General features: G+C 50.6%; 2 protein-coding genes across 2 annotated transcripts in view; one reads left to right on the top strand and one right to left on the bottom strand.

Moving 5' to 3' along the window:
* Nucleotides 1-4,803, top strand: part of KLHL11 (kelch like family member 11) — a 6,702-nt gene extending 1,899 nt beyond the window's left edge. Inside the window, exon 2 of the mRNA XM_029964446.1 lies at nt 148-4,803. Within this exon, the coding sequence (XP_029820306.1) occupies nt 148-1,770 (1,623 nt within the window). The 3' untranslated portion in view covers nt 1,771-4,803. The remainder of the gene's footprint in view (nt 1-147) is intronic.
* A 920-nt stretch (nt 4,804-5,723) lies between these two features.
* On the bottom strand, nt 5,724-9,180 carry KLHL10 (kelch like family member 10). The gene is made up of 5 exons (XM_018084589.2): nt 9,041-9,180; nt 8,011-8,497; nt 7,300-7,917; nt 6,697-6,846; nt 5,724-6,203 (listed from the first exon to the last, which is right to left on the bottom strand). Exons 1-5 carry the CDS (start codon nt 9,178-9,180, stop codon nt 5,832-5,834), a joined length of 1,767 nt encoding a protein of 588 aa, XP_017940078.1. The 3' UTR covers nt 5,724-5,831.
* Nucleotides 9,181-9,693: the final 513 nt, after the last annotated feature.

The following is a 9,693-nucleotide window of genomic DNA, read 5'->3' as shown; positions in this document are numbered from 1 at the left end:
CAGTGGGTCACAGACTGGTTTGGGTTGGAAGGGACCTTAAAGCCCATCCAGTCCCACTCCCAGGGCCACCTTCCACTAGACCAGGTTGCTTCCTGGCCTTCCAGCCTGGCCTTGAACACTTAACGCTTGCAGGGTAACTTGTAACAGGGTGTTCCTGTTCGTTTGTCCTGCAGGTTTCTGCTGACACGCTTAAAGGACTTCTGTGGAGAGTTTCTGAAGAAGAAACTGAACCTCTCCAATTGCGTAGCAGTTCACAGCTTGGCCCACATGTATTCCCTGAACCAGCTGGCCCTCAAAGCACAGGATATGATCAGGAGAAACTTCCACAAAGTCATCCAAGATGAGGAGTTCTACACTTTGCCGTTTCACCTCGTCCGGGACTGGTTCTCGGACTCAGAGATCACGGTGGACTCTGAAGAGATCCTCTTTGAGACTGTTTTAAAGTGGGTTCAGAAAAATCCTGAGGAAAGAGAGAGGTACTTTGAAGATCTCTTTAAGCTGCTGAGGTTGTCTCAGATGAAACCCACGTACCTGACTCGCAACGTCAAATCCGAGCGGCTGGTGTCGAGCAACGAGGCCTGTGTGAAGTTGGTGTCCGAGGCCGTGGAGAGCCATGCCCTGCGCTCTGAGAACCTGCAGTCCGGGAACCTGCAGCATTCCGCCTGTCCCGCCGCGCTCCTGCCGCGCTTCGGGCAGAACATGGATGTCATCATCGTCATCGGCGGCGTGTCCGAGGGCGGTGACTACCTGAGCGAGTGCGTGGGCTACTTCATCGATGAGGACAGGTGGGTCAACCTGCCACACATCCACAACCACCTGGACGGGCACGCCGTGGCCGTGACTGAGTCCTACGTGTATGTGGCTGGCTCCATGGAGCCGGGGTTTGCCAAGACTGTGGAAAGGTACAATCCAAACAGAAACATTTGGGAGCAGGTCTCGAATCTAATCACCAGAAAGCATTCCTTTGGCCTGACTGAAGTGAAGGGCAACTTGTACAGTATTGGTGGACACGGCAACTTCAGTCCAGGCTTTAAAGATGTGGCCATTTATAATCCCGAGCAGGACAAGTGGCAGAACCTGGAGTCGGCACCCAAGATCCTGCGGGATGTCAAAGCTGTCTCCGTGGAGGACCGGTTTGTGTACGTGGCCGCCCGCACCCCGGTCGACAGTGACAGCGAGGACGGGCTGAGGGCCGTTATTACCAGGTATGACACTGAAACCAGGCAGTGGCAGGACGTGGAGTCCCTGCCCCTCATCGACAACTACTGCTCCTTCCAGATGTCCGTTGCCAACACCAACTTCTACCACACGGCCTCGTGCTGCCCTAAGAGTTACCCCATCGACAACGAGGAGGCCAAGGGAAAGATCTCTGGCAGGGCCTCAGATGAAATCCTGGAATCCTTGCCCCCCGAGGTCCTGAGCATTGAAGGAGCAGCCATTTGTTACTACAAGGACGATGTGTTTATCATCGGGGGGTGGAAGAACAGCGATGACATTGACAAGCAGTACAGGAAGGAGGCCTATCGCTACTGCGCCGAGCGCAAGCGCTGGATGCTCCTGCCCCCGATGCCACAGCCCCGCTGCAGAGCCACCGCCTGCCACGTGAGGATCCCCTTCAGGTGCCTGCAGGGAACACAGAGGTACCCCATGCCACAAAACCTGATGTGGCAAAAGGATAGAATAAGGCAAATGCAGGAAAGGCAGATGCAGGAGATCCACCGACACTCCCTGACCTTACGGCGAATGCCACGCTCTCAGATTGAGTGCTAGTGTCTGGAATACCACTCCTGATGGGCCTAGGAAGTAAACCCTTTTGTTAGGCTTGATATGTCTTTATAAGACATGAGGATGTGGATTGGATTTGATGCATAAAACCAGCATCTTTTGTGTACTGAAAAGTCAGAAGCTCAGAAGTTGAGGATGGGTGGGAATTGAGATGCTCTGTGAATCCAGCAGTATTCCTTAATGGTGCCTAGGGAGAAGCTGTAGCCTGTATCGGGCTGTGAAATGTCTCCGGGTGCATTAAGCCTGTTACTTCTCTCCTCGGATCTTTGCTTCCAAGGGTTTCTGTAGAGTTAATCTCTAACAGTTCTCCTTTGAAAATCAAAGATCTCTCTCTTAATAATTTAGTGGTTACATTTGTGTGTGCTCGAAAGCACCTTTTTATTTGCACTTATCTCTTGACATTCCTTTGATTCTCTCCTCAGTGACTAAACTTCACAGGATTGGTGTTGGTGTACTTGGCTTTCCCAAGCTGGAGGCAAGTGCAATAGTTCTGTATGAAACAAAAGCACAATCTTCCTTTATGAAATTGCTTCAGGATGTTTCTATGTGTATTAAATATTTTGTATCTGTGCGTTGTAGAGAGGCTGCAGTTTGTTTATAAGTGGATGATTGATAGGACACAAGACGCAGGAAGAGAGAACTTGAGGCAGTGGATTTTATTTCAGATGTATCTGCAGATTTGAGTCTGTGTTTGACAGCTTTGTTAGAAACTGGAGTCTAACAGCAGCCTGAGACAAGGAGTGACAACCAGTGTTGAACCACCCACCCACACTGGCTGTTCATTTCTGTCAGAGTGGAGCAGTGAGAATGGGATTATTCCATGGGAATAGAGTGAAACCTGAGCTACACGTAGATCCTTTCTCAAATGTTGCACATGTTTTAATTCTAGTGAAAAGTGATGGAAGAGCCCCTGCTGTTCCCAGCGTGTCTCTGACAATCAGAACCCTTTGCCTTCCATGTGCTGTCCCGAGGAATTCCCAGCAGCCATACTGCAGCTCCATAATGAGCCCACACGTGCTCCTCTGGCAGGGAGAGATGGGTTTTCAAAGTCTTCAAATATCTGAATTTCCCCACTTGCTGTGGGGGTGAGATTTAAGCTCATTTAAACACCTTTTGGCATTCTGAGGTAATTTTACATCCAGCTGCCCTGGTTGACTGTGGGTTTCTTCCCACTGTACTCCCAGGGAATAGAATGTGGAGTATTCCCTTTGAGCTGTCCCACTGAGCACTCCTGCCCAATCCGAGGAGCTCCAGGATCCCATAGTTTACCAGCAGTTTCAGTGCATCCTTCCTACCTCCTTTTCTCTCCATCCTTCCCTTCTTTTGAATGTTCCAGGTTTTCCCAGCAGTGTAACTCAGGATCTTAGGGAAGGGAATGGGAGGAGTAATCTTGGTGTTCTGAAATCTGTGTAGACAAAACCTTGTTGGAGAATGTGTTACTGTTCTTGGTTCCTTGATATTTGCTGGTGGTTTTGATGTGGGCATCTTCACTGCAAAGAACTTGTAACCAGTTTGGGGTTTGTTTTGTTTTTAGTTGGTTTGCTTTCTGAGCTGCTCCTCTTCCTTTTCCAGTTCATCAGGCAGCCCAGATCGTATCTGAAACTTGGGGTAAGTCCTTCCACCACTGTGTGTAAAGGTTTCTCTGATGTGTATGTTCCTTAACGCACTACTTTGCAGTTCACGGGCCACTTTGGTATCAGTAACTTGCCTGTTCATGAGAGAGTCTCCAGCCTTGGTTTGAAAAACCCACCAAACTTGAAAAACTCTGAACGGTTTGTCCCAGTTGACCCCTCTGTGGTAACTGTATTGTATTTTCTTTGCCTGTTGGGTTGTTGGGGCAGGTGAAGTTTATGCTGCTGGCCTCATGCAAGTGGAAATAGGTGAGTTTAAGGTGATGTTTGCAGGTGACTGTTCCCAAACAGCTCCTGTAGGCCTGTAAGCCAGGAGTTGATCCATGGAGTTTGGCCCACGGATTCTTGCAGGTCTGGCTGGAGTAGGTTCAGAATTGCTGCCCCTGCAGGAGGTCTGTGATACAGTGTGGAAATGTCTCTCAGCTCTAGTGCTCAATCCATCAATGTAACAGCAGTTTGTGGGAGCTGGTTTTAAGATACTTTCCCAGACTTTGCACCAAAGCAACTGAGAGGAGTTCATATCCTTCACCTGGCTGGAGGGATTTAACAGGCAGTTGGAGGGTGGTAGTAGGTCACACCACCACAGCTCTATCTAAGCCCTCTTGTAGTCTGTCATGGAATACAGACAATTTGTAGGAAGAAACACGGAGATGATTATTTCAGTTGGAATAGCAACTAAATATTTAATGCATGGCAGCGTGCAACTAAGAGGCAAGAACAGACCTTGCAGTCTTGCTTTTTCTAAGCAAAATTGATATTGCACTTTCCCAGGAGGACTTTGGGCTGACAGAAAAGCTGTGTTGTTTACTAAAAGCACTCCCCTCAGAGCCAGTGTCAGCCCAGCCCATCCCTGGACAGGTAACCTGTGTGTGCCAGCCGCATGCCATGTGTGCTCTGTGTGCATGGCACTGGGGGTCCCTGGCAGCAGCATGGGCTACTCTAACCTTTGCTCTGCCAATTCTGGGGTAGTTTTAAGCATTGGTGCTTTTTGGCCTTGACTTTCAGTGGACTAACAGCATTGATGTGATTTGTGACTGATGGGTTGAACAATCCACTGCATCACACGAGGTGTTGGGAGAATTGCATTCACAGCTCGGGCTGTAATTTAGCCCATGAACCTGTGAATCCATAACAGTTCCTTGCGGCCCTTGAGTGCCATAGCTTGCTGGGTGTTTATCAGATGATCCCATAAACAAAAGCCTGGGGGTTCTTTCTGTGTGTTTGTAGTGGCTGGGCAGCTGTCAGCAGGGTCCCGGTGTGTGTGAACAGGGAGGCTGACTGCTGGCCTCGCTGTACTGGCGGTCACCGTAGTGACTCCCAGGGGCCATATGTGTACAGAATGTTTTATAACTACCTGGATACCCCGTTAGTAGCCTGGGGGTGTCTGTGTTTTGAGTGCCTCTCTTGCACATAGTAGAGACCACTGCAGAGCTGAAGCAAAGAGCCCAGTGTTGCACGTGCTGTGAACGGCTGTGCCGAGCATTCCACTCCACTATTGCAATGGCGTTTTTCCCATTACAGTAAATGTCAAAATCCAAACTCTTGGCTCAGCTTATGTGTTGTGGAATAGCCTGGTGGCTGCTGACAAACCAAGTCCTCAGGAATTACAACTGTTTAGGTTGTTCTTAACACAACCTTGTAAGAGGATATTGTAACATCCAATGGGTTTTGAAAAGCAAGTGTAAAGTAGGTGGTTTGTGGCTTGGATTCATTTTCAGCTCTGTCCACCCTAGGTTGGGGTACAAACCATCTCTCCTGTTTGACAGTCCTGGGTGGAGTCTAATAAAACAGGTGCTCCTGAGGATCTAACTCTGTTACTAATATGAATGTATAGTGTGGAACTAACAAGCTCTTTGAAGACCATTGATAGTCAGATCTTCCTCCTGGGTCCATGTCACTGTTGGTCACGGCAGCTCTGCTCTCCTGGGACATTAACGGAGGGGCAAGAGATTTCTGAGGAGCAGCACTCCTGTCCTTACCTGTGAGGTAAAGTAGTGTGTGTGATAGGCCCTTTGAAACAAATCCTGCTGTCATGTTCTTGACCTTAAATACACTGTACTAAAGTTTATTGTAAGAGGTGAATTAATGAAAATAAACCTTTTATTTCTCTAGCATCCCATTGTACTTTTGATTTTTTAAGTTGCTGTACAGGCTGTGACTGATAACACATGTTCTGTGGTGCCACAGAGTGAAAGCTTTAAATCCTAATGATTCTTTTGGCCTGTAGCAATTGTTTCTATTTTAGAACAAGAGAACATGCTCCCCTTCCTGCCCTAGAGACTTTACTAGCTAAAGAGAACTATTTACACAGGCATCCAATGCTGGGATGCTCAGAAGACTTTATTAGCTCAGCAAGACTATTTACAAGAGCATCCAGTGATGGCTGACCACCAGACTTAGCTAAGGGGGAACTATTTACAACGGGGCGCTCCGAGTTGAAGTGCTGAACGAGATGTCCATGGAGTTGTTGTGCCGGTAGTAGTGTTGCCTGGCGATGTACTCCATGACGTTGGACAGCCCTGGCACCACGCAGCAGCTGACGGCGCTGCGGGTGATGCCCATGCTGTGGGCGTCGTACCACTCGTTGGTGTCCTCCTCGTAGCACTCGGCAGCCACGGTGGTGCTGAACCCGTTGAAGCCCCCGACCACGAACAACAGGCCGTCCATCACCTCAATGCCAAAGTTGCTGCGTGGGTTTAGCATGGAGGGCACGGCGCGCCAGGTGTCGGTGACGGGGTTATATGCTTCCACGGTCTGGAGCCGGCTGTTTCCATCAAACCCTCCGACCTGCAAATGCCAAAGGGACAGAGCTGAAAAGGGCCTTCCCTCAGCCAGATCCTGTCACGCACCAGTGAGATGGGAGCTACTTCTGCCTCCCTGGCGGTGGTCTGAGCATGGTGGAGAGCACAGGATTTCAGAACAGTCTGCTCCCTTGGGAGCTTCCCAAGGCACTGTGTGCAGCTGTCAGATTTGACAGTTCTCCAGGTGTTGGATGCAGTCCATGGAGAATATAAACAATGAATGAACAGGCCCAAGCCCTGCTGTGTGCTGCTGATGCTGTTGGTAGTGGCAGAAGATAAGTTGTTTGCTGCAGCTGCTTAAACATTGCCCACATCTTTTTCCTACCAAAAAGCGTGTGATGGGTGATAACATTCTTGGTAAGTCCATCAACTGTTCTGGTTCTGACTTCCCTGAACCTCACATAAACACACGGCCAGCCTGGTGTTGTGGGAACTGCAGCCATACAAAGGCCTGCAGTGCAGGGTGGGGTGGCCCTTACCGCGTACACCTGGTTCCCGTACGCCATCACCCCAACCCCGCTCCTCCTGCTGCTCATCGGGGCGATCAGGGACCACTGGTTTGTGGCAGGATCAAACACTTCAGCTGAGCTCAGGCACTGATCACCATCAAACCCACCACAGATGTACACCTGGGGACAGGAGAGAGAGCAAAGTGCGAGGGGAGCAGTTAGACCATTGGTGAGACAGTCTGTTGGAGAGAAAATGAATGGTGTGGCTGGATTTTTGGGGTGTCTTATTTTGTTTTAGGAGGGGAATGAGAATGTCATCCTGGGTTTGAAGTAGCAGCACTACAGGGAGCTGAAGCCAGCAGGATTTAGACCCTTAATTTCCCAAGCTGCATGAAGCAGACAGGCCTGGTATTGTACCTTTGGCCAGAAAAAGGGCTGGCAGGCACCAGGTGGGCTGTTGGGGGGCAGCAGCTCCAGAAGAGTTTTCACGCTCCTGGTCACATCTCTGCCACACGAGGCAGATGCTGTTTTATATCTGTAGGTCCAGGATTTAATGAATTGTTACAAATTCAGTGAAGGTTTATGTGAACTTTTTTCATGTTGCAACTCTCCATCCTCTCCCCTTCTGTTTACCTTTCCGTTCAGCGTGGTCGCGTTGGCATCGCTCCTCTGCTCGTGCATGGGGGTGATCAGGGTCCACTGGTTGGTGTCTGGGTCATAGCGCTCTGCTGTGTTGAGCCGTATGTACCCGTCAAACCCTCCCATGGCGTAGATGAAGTTGTCCACGACGGTGACGCTGACGTAGCAGCGCCGTGAGTGCATGGGTGCCACCTGCTGCCACGTCTTCTGGAGTGGGTCAAACCGCTTGACGATGTTGAAATAATCGGTGCCATCAAATCCGCCAATGACGTAGACGTAGCCTTTCAAATACGCCGAGCCGTGGTAGGCAACAGGGCTCTCTTGCTCCCAGGGGATGTTCAGCCACTTGTCGGTGCGGCCGTCGTAGGTCTCGATGGCGCTGGTGGCGCCGCCCCCGCTCCAGCCCCCGATGGCAAAGAGGATGGCGTAGGGCAGGCGCGGCCGGGTGAGTGGGTTGGCATTGGCTGAGGAGCTCTGGCCGTATGAGTTCAGGTCGTAGATTTCTGACAGGGCACTGATGATGAGATCTTTGCACTCAGCATTGTCCTTCACGTACTCGTGAGCTTTGACGTTGTTCATGAAGTAGTCAGACTGGAGGAGTGCCAGTCGAACCTGGAACATGCAAGGAGGAGGTTAGAATACTAATGCTGATGGTTTCCCCCTCGACAGCCTTTGGGGACAGCTTCAAAGCTGTGCTGCACCCACCTTGCCCAGCAAGCAGGCGATGTACTGCCTCCTGTTCTGCGGGTCGTGAGCAATCCACCTCAGCACAGCCTCGAACACGGCTTCTTCTCGCTTCACGTTGAGCTCATCCTTCTCAATGATGTGTGCCAGCTCCTCAGCAGAGAGGTCTAGGAACTCCTCGGACACCTGGGACACCTCCTCAAAGTGATGCAGGATATATGCACAGGCGGCTGCGCGCAGGTCGGGGCAATAGTAATAATCAGTGAGTCTGCAGGTGCCAATGCAGTTTTCGAAGCACAATCTGGATCTCAGGAACTCGCAGCACAAGTTGACGATGCCCATGACATTGAACTGGTCTGCTGCAGCCAGCAAACTCTCAACGTTGTCATCCGTGATTGGTACTGTCCCAGTGTAGGCATAATTGATGATGAGACCCATCATTTCAGCTGAAACGCCGGGGATTTGATAGACCATCTTGCCTGGGCGGTCCCAGTTGGTAAACAGAGTCCTGAAAACACAGCATTGCTGCATTAAATCCTGTCCTTGGGTCCCCCGTGTTTCCCAAACTCCCAGGGCAACAGTTTAGGCACTGGCAGGAGCCCTGCTGTTTGGAGGAGCCCTGTGTGGAGGCTCCATAGTTTATTAATTAATGTTTTACTTCCTGGTTGTTTGAAAAAGGAGATACAGCCTCTGGCTGGGGACAGGGAGCACCAGGGCGAATGGCCCCCATGCCTCCACAGGAATCATAAAATCACAAAATGGCCTGGGTTGGAGGGGACCTTAAGGATTATCCCATTCCAACCCCTACCACGGGTAGAAATTCCTTCCACTAGACCAGGTTGCTCCAAGCCCCATCCAACCTGGCCTTGGACACTTCCAGAGATGGGGCAGTCACAGCTTCTCTGGGCAACCTGTGCCAGGACCTCACCTGGCTCACAGGGAGGAATTTTTTCCAAATATCTAATATAAACCTCTGTCAGTGTGACGCCATTACCCCTTGTCCTGTCACTCCAGGCCCTTGTAAATAAATCCTTGTGTTTCCAGTACTGACCTGAAGTAGACACTACAACAAGAGAGGATGAGCTTGTGGGCCTTGAATTCCACTCCGTCTACGCTTATGATCACATCACAGAATCGCCCTTCCAGGCGGAGCTCATTGGAGATGGAATTCTTGTCTCTCATCCACTCCATGTTGGAGGATGGCTGGTGGGTACTGAGTTATCCCCCACGTGTGAGTCAGAGGCAGAGTGGACCTCGCTGACACGCGTGGAGCACTCTGGTGTTGCCTGGAAACATCCAGCGCTGAACCCACTCGCTGGCTCTGGATTGTGCCCCATGATGACATCACAACCGCAGGGGTGACCCAGGCCCAACATTCCCTGGTTGCCCGCAGCCTTCACTTCCCCTCGGCCCAGGTTATGCTGAACCCTGGGCCTGCACCATGTTGATGGTTGCTTGGAGCAAATGGTTGCTTGGAGCAAAATCGTCTGTGTGATCCCCCACCATAATAATACTTAATAATAATAAATAATCCTCAGTATTATTTTGCCAGAGTGTAAAAGTCCCCAAAGGTGGGCACTGACTGCTGCTGAAGTGCCTTGTGCCACCTCACCCAGGAGGAAGCTGAGGCACAGCCCAGCTCCTGTCAGTGCTGAAGTCGCACACACTGCCCCTGATTTGTCACTCGAGGTGTGCCAGGGGAGG

Source organism: Manacus vitellinus, unplaced genomic scaffold (genome assembly GCF_001715985.3).
Source record: "Manacus vitellinus isolate BGI_N305 unplaced genomic scaffold, ASM171598v3 scaffold_72_pilon, whole genome shotgun sequence".
In the NCBI taxonomy this organism is placed as follows: Eukaryota; Metazoa; Chordata; class Aves; order Passeriformes; family Pipridae; genus Manacus; species Manacus vitellinus.
This window is presented reverse-complemented; position numbering and strand designations above follow the sequence as displayed.